The sequence below is a fragment of the Oncorhynchus nerka genome, linkage group LG4 (assembly GCF_034236695.1).
Source record: "Oncorhynchus nerka isolate Pitt River linkage group LG4, Oner_Uvic_2.0, whole genome shotgun sequence".
In the NCBI taxonomy this organism is placed as follows: domain Eukaryota; kingdom Metazoa; phylum Chordata; class Actinopteri; order Salmoniformes; family Salmonidae; genus Oncorhynchus; species Oncorhynchus nerka.
This window is the reverse complement of record NC_088399.1, coordinates 60224787-60242461: the sequence shown is the minus strand read 5'-3', so window position 1 is coordinate 60242461 and position 17675 is coordinate 60224787. Positions and strand designations below refer to the sequence as shown.

The window sequence follows — 17675 nt, the reverse complement described above, 5'->3', positions numbered from 1 at the left end:
GATCCCTCTATTGTGGGATGTGCTCACTTCGTCTCTCAGCAGTTTCAGTCGTTTTTTTCCTACCCCCAAAGACAACAGAGATACACGCTGTGTGTTTAATGACTGTACACGTTGACTTACGGCTTATGCTGCACCTGCAGCATTTTGAATACGTTCCGTACCGGACTGTTTTGACTATGGCTCACTGAGTCTGGTAAGGCATTTCCCTCAGCAAGCGAAGATGCATGAAAAAAAGAGCATGAACCTTTCTTGCCTTATAATCTTCAATTGCACTTAATGACATTATTTCATTCATGTTGGCACGTCTCTTTTAACGCTGCTGCTACTCTCGGTTTATCACATATGCATAGTCACTTTAACTATACATTCATGTACATACTACCTCAATTGGGCCGACCATCCAGTGCCCTCGCACATTGGCTAACCGGGCTATCTCCATTGTGTCCCACCCGCCAACCCCTCTTTTTCCCTGTGAAATGGCAATGGCAAAGCCAAGGTAGTAATCGGAGGTCTTTTAAGCTGTGGCTCAATCTTCCCCTCGGCTCATTTTCAAGTGAGCGGGTGGGACACAGTCGACCGGTGTACTGTTACTGTTTCGAATGCTCAAGCTGAATGAAGTCGAGGGCCACTTTGTTATAGTTCAAGGCTCATTTAGCCACAAACGTTTCAGGGTGCAGTGTTAAGGCAGCAAGTCTTACTAGACAGTCCTGCCAGGATAAGCAATGTGTGGATTGGAGCAGCAACAGATTCTGTTCATGACCTGAATATGATATGAAAGTCCCGCCTACTTCCTGGATCATGTCCCATGCTATTTTTGAATGGCCTTCAAGATTGTCTTCAAATTTATGAAGATGCGGTCACTTAAGATATATGTAAAAATTCCAGTTGTATTCAGGGATTCATTTACTTCTGCCTGATGCCTTTCATTAAGGTTTTCGATAGTGGTTTCTTTTTGTAACCAAAAGCCTTCGTAGATGACATTGGGTAGAAGTAAATGAATCCACTAATACGAATCGAATTGTACATCTCTTAATTGACCGAGTTTTCATGAATTTGATGATATGAGTTTGAAGGCCATTCAAAAACAGGATTGGATATGATCCAGGAAGTAGGAAGGACTTTCATACCATATTTGATCTTTGATTATAGAGTGTAAAGCGATCGAGAGGATAAGTTCCTATTTTCTATGAGCTCCTACTGCAAAGAGTCAAGCAGACATTTGATACCCTAATGACTTGCACATAAAGAGACACACACACACACACACACACACACACACACACACACGCACACACACACACACACACACACACACACACGCACACAAAACAAACACAAACTCTCTACCTGTCCACCCAGAAAGGTGAAGGACTACAGACCGCAGTGTGGACACATTCTATTGCATTCCAGCTACATGCCACTACTACATGTCATTGAGAAACAGGTGTAACCAAGGAATGTCAAGGTCTGGTGAGACGAGAACAAATGACACAAGAATGTGTCTTTCTCACTTCCTTCTAGGTTGTTGTGCTTTCAAAATGGCCGCTCCCCTCTCCTCGTCTTCCTCAGAACCAGTTCTCCTAGATGGAGGAATACTGAAATTGTCTCTTACTGGCTGAAATAACGTGAAATAGATCAACAGTAGTAAATCACTGCAAAGGGTATTCCCACTTTTGAATGGTTAATTGTGTGGACAAAAATACACACACACACACACACACACACACACACACACACACACACACACACACACACACACACACACACACACACACACACAGTAGTTTGTTGTTGTCTGTCTCATGCCTCTCAATGTGAAGTTGATGTTTGCATTCTCTCAGGGAGTAATGGGACATGGGTGGCCTTGTGTGTGTTCATCAGTAATTGCAAAATGGGTTGACAGGGTGGCTGGGGTTTTTAGATTTAACATTTCTGTAGTTGTTTGGGTACTGTTGCTGCAGTAGTTGAGATATTTTGAGGTTTGGCATGTTAACTATTTAGATTCCAATCCCTAATGTGTTGTCCAAGACAAGTTAAACATGACATACTGTTGAAAGTCTAGTGATGCACTGTTACATTAAAAAAAATATATATATACATCTTAGTCATTTAGCAGACGCTTTTATCCAGAGCAACTTACCGCATTCATCTTAAAAGATTGATAGGTAAGATAACTATGTGCTATTTATAGTGGTTTGATAAAAGTATGAAATGACTAGATGGCTGTTTTCTCTGTGTGTCTGCAGCTCACCAAGGAGAAAGAACATGGAAAGCTCAACCCTCGGCCAGGAAAGGTGAGTGTCTGTCTGACTGTGAAACAACTTCACCTCTATCCCTCATCTATCGCCTTTGTCCTACAGTATACAATGTGTCCTGAAGTAAAGGTCAATGTCCCATTGCAACCTTTTTTTTAGATGTAGTGAAGGATGACTGCTCACCAGGTTAGCCACCATGTTAGCAGTTTTTCACCAGGTTATGAGGCTAATTCAAAGTGAATTAATGGCTTCACACTTCACCGTACCCCAAAGTGACAGTTAGTTGCCGAAGGCAAGTAATTAAGGATGAGGAGAGGGATCTCATGTGGAGCATGGTAAAGCTGAGGAAATGAGATGAGTATGATTCCAGTCAGATTCACTCATCCAAACATCATTCTCTATTTAGGCTGTTGAACATTTGGATCAATCAATCAGATCTGTGTGGAAGTGGAAAGAAAGCCATTGTCTTTTTTCCAATGCACACTTAGTGATTTGGACAATATTACTGAAAGCCCAGTTCATTCACTATAGTCCTAACATACTACAAGAGTAGGGGTTCCCAACCTAAGGGTCGCAACCCCAGCATAGGGTCGACAAAGCTTGCAGTGCTTTATTTGAGAGAAAATTAAATCATAATCAGTGCATCATTTGTAAATCGGGAGGTTCCGGAACAAAAAGTGAACAAAAGAGGGGGGTGAGGTACCGGAAGCAGAAAGCATTGCATGCATATCATCGCATTTGCGTAGTGGAATAGAGCTGTAGAGGCGAGGCATTTCAGTAGCCTAGGGTCCGGGGAAAATGTGCTCTTTTTCATGACTGGAGACTTTGGCAGAATCTTTTTTAATACTGTACAAATGATCGAAATGACAGGCTACTCTGACAATCTGAGATCAATAAAAATGACCGTGAATCCATCAATAGCCCAGGCCTAGGTGTATGCAGTCATGTTGTAGGCTACAATATGAACAGGAAATGATGGTCCTAAACATGCTTTCCAGTTTCACTGATTTATTTACCCAATGATGAGCAGCTCACTCACTGGTGATGGCCGACGCATTTATGCCAAAAGCCTATCTCTTTCTTGTTTCACAAAGAGGCAACTCGAATGAACTTTGATCGCTTTTCCTCAAAAACATTGGGCGTACTTGATCGGCATGTTTTAGTTTTATTGCTGGTTACGGTTTCAAGTCTCTCGTTATTAGCCATTCACAATTACTTCCTCTTTGGCAGAAGTTACATCCATGCCTTGCCAATGCTTTTGTGCTCCAGTCAAACGATCCTGTGCTCAAACAATTACTGTGGTATTTAAATTACCGCGGTGGGGTTACTAAGTAACACTAGCTACATACCTGCCCTATTTGCCTTTTGCCATTAAGATTATGAAACTAGATAAATGTCAAGCTTGCTCCTGCATGCTTCAATGAGCTTTTCTCCGTCAACATGGAATTTGTCATGGCACCTACGGACTTGCTTGACATTTAGCTCCGACAGGTTCTGATTTAAAGAGCCTGGCTGTGATGCACAATAGCATACGGTACCTTGCCTGAACGTTCACATGGCTAACAACACAAAGCGGCTGTAGCTAAGTTGCGTCACACTCTCTTTGCTGTTTGCTGCCTCTAGTGATGGAGGAAAGAGCTGGCTAGAGTTAGCCTGGCCATGAGATTAGCGTGTTCCTTTAATATACAGTAAGAAGTGGCGGGCGCTCCACAAACGTGAGTCAACTGTGCAAACCAAAAAAATGACATCGTCGTTGAAAAGAAACGGGGAAGCAAACCTCGCTCACCATTAAAAGCATGTTGGTTTTATTTGAGCGACCTATCAAAAGCTTGACATGCCCTTTTTTTACAATGGCCTTGATCAGAACGTTTTAATGTGCGTCAGAGATATTGGCTAAAGCACAAACAGATCTAGCATCCATGCTAGGATAGAGGATGGAGCACGGTACAGTATCCGTGTGCTCTTTTAAGTTGAGCATCTCTAATGAAATGGTGCTGTCTTTTCCAGATGTTCATCTTTGACCAGCCAGGAATGTGTGGCCAGCGGATTGAGGTGCGGAGTGATGTCATTGATGCCACACCCTGGCAACTACAGGAGACTATCTCGATCAGGGTTGTCAGGGGAGGGTAAGTATTCAAATGCACGCACGCTCGCTCACTCACTCACTGTTGTAGTTAGAACTGCTCATGGACATTAGACTTGAGGGGATGCACACACCCACACACGGGTATATGACATGCAGGGACACACACAGACACACAAACAGTCAGTTGTGAACAGATCGACAATGGATGTAATCAGCTGTTCCAAAGCACCTTATGTGTCCTGGAAAAAAGACAGAGCCACAGAGAGATGGTGTCATTGGTGCCTATATTTTACTGCCTCCAGCAGCAAACAAAACCAAAGGTCACACTTTTTCCTCATGTCACATGTCACTTCCACATATTTGGCCCAACCTCAAAGCAAGAAACAATATTTAAACTATCCTGTCAAGGTTATTAAAGTATCTCCAATGCTGCCAAATCATGTAGATCTTGAATGCCTCCCTATCACCTGCTGAGATACACGGAACTGAACACCAATGTCTGAAATTTGACACGCTTTAAGCAGTAATCCACACACACACACACACACACACATACACATACACACACACACACACACACACACACACACACTAATCCATAGAATTATTATCAAGATAATTGCAGTATGATCTCAACCAAATACCTAGTAGTAATACACACTGTAGTTCTTTTGTTAATCCAGAGAGGGAATGGACGATTTATTCCAGGAAATGGAGCAAAGGCATGCAGTCCAACACCTGCACTGGGTGCGAGCACTGCAGCGGGAATCTTTTACGTCTCTCACACACATCCCTTTCTCTGTGCTGCTGGGACTTTTTGAGGAGATCTCTGGAGAGGAGACTAAATTCTTGGCATGCTCTATTGCAATATTTGCATATCTGTCTACCTGTCTCTCCCTCTTGTTATAATTTGCCTACTCTAAAAAATGTGATGTTATTTTAATGGACAAAAAATGTGCTTTTCTTTTAAAAACAAGGACATTTCTAAGTGACCCCAAACTTTTGAACGGTAGTGTACCTATTTGTATTATTTTTAATGACACGGATATAGCCCTCATGTGGAGGTCTTGAGAAAGGAATTGTAAATGGACTGTCCTGAACTGAAGAGATTACTGTATACAGGGTGTGATATAAATGAAAATAGTCTCTCACAACCTATTACTGTACACTCTCTTAGAATAAAAGGTCCTATCCAGACTTCGGTCGTCAGTTGAATGGTGTTTCCTCTGACACATCGGTGCGGCCGGCTTCCGAATTAAGCGGGCGGGGTGTTAAGAAGCGCGGTTTGGAGCCTCCAGCGGTCTTAAGGCACTGCATCGCCCCGCTTGAGGCGTCGCTACAGCCCCGGGTTTGTTCCCAGGCTGTGTCACAGCCGGCCGTGACTGGGAAAACCATGAGGCGGCACACAATTGGCCCAGGGTCATCTGGGTTATGGGGAGGGTTTGGCCAGCCGGGATTTCCTTGTCCCATCGCGCTCTAGCAACTCCTTGTGGCGGGCCGGGCGCCTGCAAGCTGATTTCGGTTGCCAGTTGTACAGTGTTTCCTCCGACACATTGGTGCGGCTGGCTTCTGGGTTAAGCGAGCAGTGTGTCAAGAAGCAGTGCGACTTGGCAGGGTCGTGTTTTTTAGGATACATGGCTCTTGACCTTTGCCTCTCCTGAGTCCGTACGGGAGTTGCAGCGATGGGACAAGACTGTAACTACCAATTGGATATCACGAAAAAGGTGTAAAAGTGATTATGACTGAATCAATATAGGTCATGCATTATGTTCAAATGAATCTTGTTCAGACCATGGACTTTAATTTTCCTGTCTTTCCATTCCTCTCTGCAGCTGGGTCTTGTATGAGAAGCCCAACTTCAAAGGGGAGAAGATAGCTCTGGACGAGGGGGACATAGAGCTCACCTACCCCTTCGACGCCCCTGAGGAGGAAGGGGAACAACAACAGAAGCAAAATGGAGTGGACGGACAGAAGGAGGGAGGAGAAGAAGTTGTGGAGGCCAAGCCGGCCAGGAGGTTCATCATAGGATCAGTACGGAGAGCAGTCAGGGTAAGAAGAAGAAGTCACAGATTACTATTATGATAAGCCATTGAGCATTGTTTCTCAAACCAGGCCTTTTTGAGTAGCCGCTAATTCCAAAGGCTTTAGGCATGTTAGGTTCTAAATTCTTGTACGAATCCAGTCAGACAGGAAGCTCAGGCTAGATTTTTTTTATGCCCAAACTGGATGTTGCAGCTGTATAGCACACATACAATTCACAGAAGCATGTATTTATCCGTTCCGATTAGACGGATTCTTTGTTGCTGGGTAAGAACTGAGTCTGTTCCTCCTATTGGTATTATCATGGCCCAGTCCAGAACCTGTCTGTGTATGTGAGAGAGATACGTCTACAGTTGGAATATTGTTGAGATGGTCCCCTCTAGCCCCGCCTTCCCAGAGGTTTCTTCTCCAACTGTTGTCCTGCCCTCAATGTTGTACTCCACGCCTCTCCCTGCCCTAGTTCCACAGGAACTAGCCTGACCTTACCAGGAACTGAGACTCAACTGTGGCCCTTCACTTAACCTCCTTAGAAATATTAACATAAAACAATAACATATCTGGACATACAGACACTTTCTTCCCTTGTCGTTGCATTAACACTTTCCAGCTCCAACATCATAGCCAATAACAATTACTACTAATAAGCGGATTATGCAATTATAAATGAACTCATTATGCAACTAAAATGGGCTCAAGCCAAATAGTCTCAAACGGGTTGATGGATGCCACAAGGCAAGAGTTATGCCACTCTGATTAGGTGTGGTTCAGTAGATGTGTTGACAGACTCTGGCACTCTTACGGATTGCTGTTTCGAAATGCCTGTATCACAAATGCGCTTCTCTCTGTGAAACTAGTACCCTCTAGTGTCAAAGTACCATACTTGACATTTCTCTCTGCCCCCGCAGGACTACAGTGTGCCAGAGATCAGTCTGTTCCCAGAGGAGAATGCCGAGGGGAAGAAGGTGACCTTCAGAGACACGTCAGATGACGCCAGGATATTCGGCTTCCCCATCAAAGCCAACTCCATCATCATCAACGCTGGACTGTGAGTAACAAGAGTCGGCTCGGCCAACTACTTTTTTAGGAGGAAAAGGATCAACCTTTTTATGAAAGTAGATGATTATATTTTTTTATATGGTTTGTTTTGTCGAACATAATGACATGGTTTTGTGAGGTCGAGCTTCTGTTATGATAGCCCTGTTCTGATTTGGATGTTCTCTCTTCAGATGGCTGGTGTACCCGCAGCCTTTTTTCCAGGGCGTACCACGTGTCCTGGAGGTGGGGGGGTTCCCCAACCCTGCAGCCTGGGGCGTGGAACAACCCTACGTGGGCTCAGTGCACCCGCTCAAAATCGTAAGAATCCCCTCCACCTCCGGGACACCTTTCACCTTTCTAGAATTGCACAGACAATCAGGGCAATGTACACGGTTTAGATTTACATTGAGTAGAATACACATTCCCATGTCATTTTACAGGGGAACAAGGCAAATGCATTGCATTTTTATTTGTATTTATTTATTGATTTTATTTTTACAGGGTGAACCGAGAGTGGAGAAACCCGGTGAGCCAAAGGTAAGAGATATGGCAATGCTATGGCCATGATACGGAAATGAAGGAACGAGTCAATCAAACAATCAACTCAATTTAATTACACAAACGCGAAGCAAATGAAGCGTGTTTTTCCCTGTTGCTTCCAGCTGGTGCTGTATGACAAGCCTTACTTCACTGGGAAGAAGAGGACGATCTACACCAACATGAGAGACTTCATGACCAGACTGGATAGACAGCAGACTGCCTTCATGTACAGCCCTGGATCCATCCAAGTACAGGGAGGCTGGTGAGTAATGTGTGTGTGTGTGTGTGTGTATGTGTGTGTGTGTGTGTGTGTGTGTGTGTCTTCCTGCATCTCATCCTCTGTCTCCCTGTACTTGTAGCTGGGTTGGCTATGAGAAGGAGGGTTTCCGAGGCCACCAGTATCTGTTGGAGGAGGGAGACTACCACGACTGGAGGGTGTGGGGGGGCTGCGATTCCGAGCTGCGCTCCGTCAGAGTCATACGAGCGGTGAGTGGGCCATACCATCACGTTACACCCCCATCTCTGTCAGGACCTTGTATCCAGATGCTGCAAGAATGATCATGTCCTAAATGGCATGTTTATCATACACTGGGGAAAGCTGTGCTCCCTTATTGATGTCACTTCTTAAAACCACTTCAGTCAGTATAGATGAAGGGTATGAGACGAGTTGACACTGGAACCGCTGGGTGTCGATGGACCCCTCCCTTCAAGCTAATGAGTCATTCTGACTGCAGTGTAACATTGTAACATTTAGAATTGGTATTTTATTTCAAATAACACAATAGCATTTTCATTAGTTTGTTACTGTAGGCTATATGTAAAAAAACATTTTTTTTTAAATGAAACGTGTTTAATCCATTTTATTCATGGAGTGCGTTTGTTACAACTATGAAACAGAACGCATATGCGTTTGAACATGGTAGCAGCTTATTTCTATAACGACAAAATCAAATCAAATACCCCAACCACCAAGAAGCGTGGTCAAACGACGAAAACATCAGTAGCCTAAACATTATAAGCACCAAGTGGCCTTGATCAATACTGAAATTTGGCACAAAATAAATAATGTCATTATAATGAATGGAAGTGTTGATATGACTGCAGTCACAAATAGTCAAATATTGTCAGCTCGTGCTTACAATGTGTGCGTCTTCACGCAATGGCATCAGTTGGATTTCGTTTAGCTGTTACCCCTTGTCCTAACAGTTGACGCAATTTTCATAACTTTCATTTGTGTTCAGTGTTCCCCTGTGGATGGGGGCATTGTCATCCTACGGAGGCATAGCCATGGTAGCCAAAACATTTCCCTACCCAGCATTTTTTATACATGACCCAAAGCATGATGGGATGTTAATTTCTTAATTAACTCAGGAACAACACCTGTGTAGAAGCACCACCTTGTGCTGTGAACAAAAAAAGGCAAGTCTAAAATGTGCAGTTTTGTCACAACCCAATGCCACAGATGTCTCGAGTTGAGGGAGCGTGCAGTTGGCATGCTGATTGCAGGAATGTCCACCGGAGCTGTTGCCAGAGAATTTCATTTACATTTCTCTACCATAAGCCACCTCCAACGTCATTCTAGAGAATTTAGCAGTACGTCCAACCGGCCTCACAACCGCAGACCACATCTAACCACAACAGCCCAGCACCTCCACCTCCAGCTTCTTCACCTGTGGGATCATCTGAGACCAGCCACCCGGACAACTGATGAAACTGAGGAGTATTTCTGTCTGTAATAAAGCTAACTCAGTGAAATTGTTAAGTAAATGCGGGATACAAAGAAAATATAAACGCAACAATTTCACGTGTTTCCATTATTTTGGCAGTGACCTGTGTTATATCTAGATGACCCAGGCACAGGGACATACTCAGGTTAGGCTTTTGGATTGGGATTAAGATTAATATCTAGAATTAACTTGTCCCCTGTTGCCATAGAGCAGTGTGGCCATTCACTCAAAAACAAATGTAGTTCCATTGAACTAATCAGTGTGAAATACTTTTGACCAGAAACGGAACAACAGATGGCATCTAGAAGGACAGTGGAACACACCACATCAAGACCTCACTGTGTCTGTGGGCGCCAGCGCGCTTACTGTAGCTATTCCTTCCCTGCTGGTTAAGTTCAGGATGTAGCTGGTCCTAGAGACAACTGTGCCTAAAGACAACTCCTACCTGGAGCCACAGCATGTGACCTCTGACCCCTCTGTCCCCTTGTAGGACCTGACGGAGCCCATGCTGGTGATGTATGAGCAGCCAGACGAGGAGGAGGAGGAGGTGGTGGAGCAGGAGAACACCTTTGAGGTGACCAAGGCCATTCCTGACGTGGAGCTGTTTGGTTACCACACCACCACGCGCTCCATACAGGTCCTCAGTGGAGCGTAAGTACACACGCTTGTGACGAGCAGCGTTATAGTCTCACGGGGTATAGTCTCACGGGGCATAGTCTCACGGGGCATAGTCTCACGGGGCATAGTCTCACGGGGTATAGTCTCACGGGGTATAGTCTCACTGGGTATAGTCTCACTGGGTATAGTCTCACTGGGTATAGTCTCACGGGGTATAGTCTCACGGGGTATAGTCTCACAGGGTATAGTCTCTAGGGGGAATCGTCTCACGGGGTATAGTCTCACGGGTTATAGTCTCACGGGTTATAGTCTCACGGGGTATAGCCTACGGGGTATAGTCTCACGGGGTATAGTCTCACGGGGTATAGTCTCACGGGTTATAGTCTCACGGGGTATAGTCTCACGGGGTATAGTCTCACGGGGTATAGTCTATTGTTATATACAAGGGTGAACGTATAATACATTTATTCCCGGTATTGGACCTCCTGTATTTTCTTATGGGCCTAATCATTAGAATTCCATATAGAACCTCTATTAATTCAATGGGATCTCTGTGGGTTCTAGTCCTAAAGATTTGTCCTTTAACTTTTAGAATGTATCACCTTTTTATTGTGGCGTGAACACAGCCAGTCATGATGTCTCATCTGATTTGTCAAACAATCACGTCAAAGGGCTTCTTTAACTATGATACACCTTCTTCCACTGGCATCATATTTCCAGCCTCCAACCAGTGGTGAATGTAAAGAGACATCCTGGTACACAAAACAGCACAACGGGCAATGACACTGGTGACTGTCATTAGGCCAGGATGTAATAAGTCCACGCGCGTCTCCGTGTCATTAGCTCATCTCTGCCGTGGCAAATAGTCCGCGCTCTCGTCGACCACATCGCATTTTGGATCGCGCAGTTTTCTTGTCGTTTTCTTTTTATTATTATGATCTAGGCTTATGTTTAGCCGGTACAGCGTACCCCCGCTACGTGTTTTGCCGGGAAGTTCTACCGGATCGTACCGCCTTACTTTCACCCCTGCTTTATATAGTAATAGCATAGTAATGACGGATATAATGCTTGTGTGTCAGAGGTTAATAAGAATATGATCATCACTAGAGCCAATATAGATATGGCTCCGGTAATAACTTGATCCTGGCTGATAAGTTACTAAGAATATGATCATCACTAGAGCCAATATAGATATGGCTCCGGTAATAACTTGATCCTGGCTGATAAGTTACTAAGAATATGATCATCACTAGAGCCAATATAGATATGGCTCCGGTAATAACTTGATCCTGGCTGATAAGTTACTAAGAATATGATCATCACTAGAGCCAATATAGATATGGCTCCGGTAATAACTTGATCCTGGTTGATAAGTTAAGAAGAATATGATCATATTTGATAATACCTGGAATTTTTATTACATTATAGGCATAATAAATTAAACACAAGGTCCCTTCAACAGTGATTGGAGGATGTCAGAGTATTAGTGGAGGTTTGACTCCGTTGTTCTCTCCTTCAGATGGATCGCCTACTCCCACGTGGACTTCTCTGGTGACCAGTATATCCTGGAGAAAGGTTTCTACAGTAACTCTGCTGACTGGGGCTCTTCAGACAACCGCATCTGCTCTGTCCAGCCCATCCTACAGGTGAGTAGGAGCCTGGAGACTCTTTTCTACCGGAGCTGACAGTGGAGAGACGGAAACAGACAGGAAAATGAACAGAGAGAACACCCGCTGCTCCTTCAATGTTGCAATGTTTTGATCGCTTTGTCAGCCTGAGGGGAATATGAAAAGAATCTTTGACATTTTGATGTTTACTCCGTGCACTCAGTTGTCGTGTGTCTGTTTCAGGCTCCGAGTGAAAACCAGGGCAACGTCAGAAGAGAGGTGAGACATCTTGTGCAATCGTATATCCTTCTGCAGTCACGCAATCTCTTTTCACTTGAACTATGTCTACGGTAAATGTGACCGATGGTTTAACTCTTTCTTCCTTCGCTGTCTCTGTCCTCCTCAGGTGATGCTGTACACGGAGCCAGATTTCCAGGGTGAATGCCATCTGTGTGACAAGAACCAGGAGTCCCTCTCTGACAAGCTCATCGCCAAGTCCTTCAGAGTGGTGGGAGGAAGGTGGGACGAGACCAACACACACACAGAGCTAACATTCTGGCAGTAGCCAAAGAGAGGAAAGCATGAAGGAGAATTTAGGAGGTTACACAGGCTTAGTGCACTCTTAGAATTAAAGGTGCTATCTAGAACCAAAAATGGTTATTCGGTTGTCCCCATAGGAGAACTCTTTGAGGATCTCCTTTTGGTTCCAGGTAGAATCCTTTTGGGTTCCATAAAGAACCCTTTCCACAGAGGGTTATACATGGATCCCAAAAGAGTTCTACCTGGAACCAAAAAGGGTTCCACCTAGAACTAAAGAGTTCTCCAATGGGGAGTGTGGAGATTCATCTTGTTGTTGTTGCCCCGGATAAACGCCTCATTCATCTTGTCATGGGCTTGATGAGTAGTTGACAAGTAGAATCCGGTGTGCTTCGTCGGCTGCCACAACAAAAATGTGTACTCTTGGGGGTACTCGATGATCAGAGTTGAGAAACAGTGGGATGGAGGACTTATAAGAGATGAGCCATCACGGAATTATTACTCTGACAAGTTTATCGCCAAGTAAGCTGGTGGGAGGAAGGTGGGACAGAACCAACACATGCAGGCATGCAGACACACACACACCAAGTATAGTTGACAAAGGTCTGAGAGGGACAAATGGAGAATTAGGAGCGATGGAAGGATACACAGGCTTAGAGGAGATGTAGAGGATGGTATGGAGTGATGAAGGGCCTAGAGATGAGCCAGCACATTATCATAACTGTACTGATGAGCATGTGGGGTTAGTAAATGGGTTTTAAATGGGTTTTGTGTGCACCTCTGTGTCCCAGTTGGGTGGTGTACGAGGGCCGTGAGTATTCAGGGAACCTGTACATCCTGTCAGAAGGAGACTACCCCAACTTCACCAGCATGGGCTGTCCTCCGAACTGTGTCATACGCTCGCTGAAGACTGTCCCACTGGTAAGACCAATCCTCATATACTCGTCCCACTCGTATATAGACTGGCCTTTTCACCTCCCTCTCACCATCACATTTCACTTTGTCTGTCTGTCTCTCACCATCACATTTCACTTTGTCTGTCTGTCTCTCTCACCATTTTATTTTCAATCACTTAATGAATCAATTTGTTCATCATAGTATTTCGGTATGTTTGGCTTAATGTTCCCAGCCTTCTCTCTCCCCCTCCTCTTCCCCATACCATTACTCCTCTCAACCCCATAGCCTGACCCACTGTAACACTGCTCCAGGCTATTCAACCTAATGTAGGTGTATATCGGAGGGGTTGGGGGGGAGCCGAAGACATCCCGTGTGGACTAATAAAGTCTATCTTAACACTTTATATCTTAATCCCCTTGTTTCTCCAGGTATTCTCAGTGCCCTCCATCTCTCTGTTTGGTCTGGAGTGTTTGGAGGGCAGGGAGATCACAGTGGACACAGAGGTGGTCAATATGCTGGAGGAAGGCTACAACAACCATCTGCTCTCTGTCAGAGTCAACCGAGGCTGGTGAGTGTTGCGCGTGTGCGTGTGTGTGTGTTATTCTGAGTGTTGACATTCTGTGATCTTGTTTAACTCTCTCACCCTATACCTCACTTGCGCTCTTTGCAGCTGGGTGCTGTGTGAGCACAGTAACTACAGGGGGCGCCAGTTCCTATTAGAACCCATTGAAATCACCAACTGGCCCAAGTTCAGTCAGCTTCTCACCATTGGCTCAATGTACCCAGTACTACAGGTTCGTATCCCACTCTACTTATTTACTTCATTCTGGTTATAATATACACTGTAAGACAAAAAATTGTTTTGCTTAGAATAGTGATCATGACTAAATCACTGCCATTGTGAGTCAGTTGAACATTTTCTACATAGGGACCTAATTTATTATAAGCCTTATAATAAGACATCATAAAATCTCATGCTTTCTTATACAAAGTTATGGATCCCTTACACCACTTCTATTTGCTTTGACATGTGACTGTTTCCATTCCCTGCAGAAGCGGCGCTTCTTCCGCATCAAGAGCAAGGAGCGAGGTCACTTCCTGTCCATCCAGGGCGGCGTAGAGGAAATGAAGTCGGGACGCGTGGTGGTGATCGAGCAGGTGGAGGGCATGAGCGACATCTGGTTCTACCAAGAGGGCCTCATCAAGAACAAGGTATTGCTTTGCAAGGAATAAAGTACCTGAACTTTTTTTTTTTTTTCAAATGTTCTTTATTCTTATGATCATTTTCTTTCACCTTTACTGAGGAACCCCTGGGACTCCCTCGCGCAACCCCATGGCTTCCCGGATTACAGTTCTGAAGAGCTGCATTTTTGCTGTTTAAAAAACACAAATAAATGTGATTTGATACCATCCTGGCACTTGATTGATACATTTATCAATCACAATTATTGATTGATTGACCATAGAGGGCTCACACCTGTTTGTCCAGGTAGACATTCGTCTCTGATTAAAAAGGCAAAGATGAACACTGGCATACACTGTAGCCCTTGAGGACCGGAGTTTCCCACCCCTGGTCATAGATTCACATATACATTGACTGTTGATCAATCTGCTAGTCATATAGTAATCCAAATAAATATGGAAGCTTATTGTGTCTTTCTACTGAAAACAAAGAGAGTTGACCAGAGTTCTACATTCTCTTATGTCCGTCTTTCTCTAGTTGGCTCCTACTATGAGCCTGCAGGTGATGGGGAATGTGGAGGCGGGGGCGAAGGTGGTGCTGTGGTCAGAGGCCCGGCAGCCTGTCCAGACCTGGTCAGCCCAGATGAGAGGCACCATCCCCAGCCTTACCTTCCCTGGTATGGTGTTGGACATCAAGGGTGAGACACTACTGTCATCTTAGGAGGGAAATGATAGGAACTACACACATGATTTGTGCTTTCATGCAATGGCAATGGGGACATTGTCATCCTATGGGGCATAGCCATATAAGCCAAAATAAATACATGTCTGCAAGAACACAGTGGCCTCCATCATTCTTAAATGGAAGAGGTTTGGAACCACCAAAACTCTTCCTAGGGCTGGCCTGCCCAGCCAAACTGTGCAAACCGGGGAGGAGGGCCTTAGTCAGGAAGGTGACCAAGAACCTGATGGTCACTCTGACAGAGCTCCAGAGTTCCGGTGTGGAGATGGTTGTCCTTCTGAAAGGTTCTCCCATCTCTGCAGCACTCCACCAATCAGGCTTTTATGGTAGAGTGGCCAGACAGAAGCCAGTCCGCAGGAAAAGGCACATGACAGCCTGCTTGGAGTTTGCCAAAAGGCACCTAAAGGCCTCTCAGACCATGAGGAAACAAAAACGATTTAATCCATTTTAGAATAAGGCTGTAACATAACAAAATGTGGAAATAGTCAAGGGGTCTGAATACTTCCCTGAATGCACTGAACAAAAATATAAATGCAACATATAAAGTTTTGGTTTCATGAGCTGAAATGAAAGATACCAGAATTTTTCCAAAAGCTCAACAGCTTATTTCTCTCAAATATTGTGAACAAATTTGTTTACATCCGTGGTTAGTGAGCATTTCTACTTTGCCAAGATAATCCATCCACCTGAGAGTTGTGGGATATCAAGCAGCTGATTAAACAGCATGATCATTACACAGGTGCACCTGGTGCAGTGTTGTCACACAACACAATGCCACAGATGTCTCAAGTTTTGAGGGAGCGTGCAATTGGCAGATTTTTTGTTTGTTTGTTCAGTGTATATAACTGGGCTAATAACTCGCTAGCTAGCGTAGAATATCAACAAATGTACACGCGCACTGATCTGAACTGCACATTCACTTGCAGGTGATTGAAAGACTGCTCGTGGGCTCCCCACGCCAATAGAATTCTACTCTTGTTGCATTGAAAAGGGACTGATATAATGTTGATTCAATCACGGGAAAAAAACATTGATTTATATCGCGTGAACTCAGTGAAGTTCAATCTCTTGCGTCTCTGCCACGGCCTGGCCTTTCTTCTGGGGGAAGTGGACGGCAGCTTAGAGGGAACATTGCTGCCCCCGTATTTATGGGATGTGATGGGCACATATATAGGAAGTAAAGGCTACTGATAAGATATAGATGTATTAAATAGGCATTGATTCAAGAAATAATCACATCACTTATTGATAAGCATGCTATAAATGAATGATATAATTGTATCTCTCAGGTGGCAAGCAGTACGACAGAGACCATGTGGTGATTTTACCAGAGAGTGAGGAGAGGCCTTGCCAACAATGGGAGTTGGAGCTGCTATAACCTTCCAGTAACCTTCCTTCAACCCACACCCTTCACCCGCTCCTCCAATATAATACATTGCAATATCACCAAGCCCTCAGAACTCCTGCTCCTCAGTCTGTGGAGATGGACATTAGGAAGCACCACATACTTTATCCTTGTCATCACCAGGCAACTTCAAGATGATCTGAGAACGTCTTCATTGTAGTTAAAGGGATTTTCTTTCATTCCGTGAAAAATCCCACGAGAATGATCATTTTTTGCCTCGACGCGAGGGCCGCAGCATACGAACGACTCGACAATAAACAACCAGCGCCTTTTGAATCAACTGGAGAGGATGGGAAGGATAATGCTTCCCCCCCCTCCTACTCCTTAAATATGTATATTTGGATTATTCTATTTACAGACATTCAACCCTATCAGATTCTTCCTTGACTTGGATGGTATGACCCGGCTTACCCACACACAGTAGTGGACTTAACCATTCACTTGAACTCACCAATGATTATTGGGAAGGTCCAAGTTACATCTACTAAATGGTACATTATCTGTGGCTATATGCAGTATATTAAAGATGGATTCATAAAGGAAGCCACATCTATGCACATTATTTTCTGAATTGACTTAAGATTTTTATTTTTTATTTTTTTTGACTATGCAGTGTACTACGTTTTGGGAAAACATTGGATGGGAAGTGTATTCGTGATGCAGTATAATACATACACAATACATATAACAATGTATGATGCAGTATAATGACCCTGTGGGCTTTTATGCAGTTCTTCTCTAATGCTACAAGTATGTTCATCAAGTTGGTGTTTCTATTCCACTATGGTATTACGTCTGTATTTGCATAGATATTAATCATACATTGCCATTCACTGTCAACATACAGGTTGCTCTATTTGTTATATAACACCAAATGCCTTGCTTCTCTGTGCATTCTTTTATACCAAAAATATGTGAATGGAAATAAACGTGTTTTTAAAATATCAAGTTTAAATATGAAATAAAACATATCAGTTGTTGAAGTGTTGTTCATCTGAAATGTG

At 44.1% G+C, this 17675-nt stretch overlaps 1 protein-coding gene across 1 annotated transcript in view; it reads left to right on the top strand.

Annotated features, from left to right (window-relative positions):
* Positions 1-17659, top strand: part of LOC115128303 (uncharacterized) — a 77236-nt gene extending 59577 nt beyond the window's left edge. Inside the window, exons 5-22 of the mRNA XM_029658030.2 lie at positions 2247-2294; positions 4263-4381; positions 6174-6390; positions 7287-7426; positions 7608-7734; positions 7918-7953; positions 8079-8218; positions 8316-8442; positions 10174-10334; positions 11821-11947; positions 12152-12187; positions 12315-12427; positions 13237-13366; positions 13771-13910; positions 14013-14136; positions 14396-14554; positions 15063-15222; positions 16556-17659. Coding sequence (XP_029513890.2) covers positions 2247-2294; positions 4263-4381; positions 6174-6390; positions 7287-7426; positions 7608-7734; positions 7918-7953; positions 8079-8218; positions 8316-8442; positions 10174-10334; positions 11821-11947; positions 12152-12187; positions 12315-12427; positions 13237-13366; positions 13771-13910; positions 14013-14136; positions 14396-14554; positions 15063-15222; positions 16556-16644 — 2193 coding nt within the window. The 3' untranslated portion in view covers positions 16645-17659. The remainder of the gene's footprint in view (positions 1-2246; positions 2295-4262; positions 4382-6173; positions 6391-7286; positions 7427-7607; positions 7735-7917; positions 7954-8078; positions 8219-8315; positions 8443-10173; positions 10335-11820; positions 11948-12151; positions 12188-12314; positions 12428-13236; positions 13367-13770; positions 13911-14012; positions 14137-14395; positions 14555-15062; positions 15223-16555) is intronic.
* Positions 17660-17675: the final 16 nt, after the last annotated feature.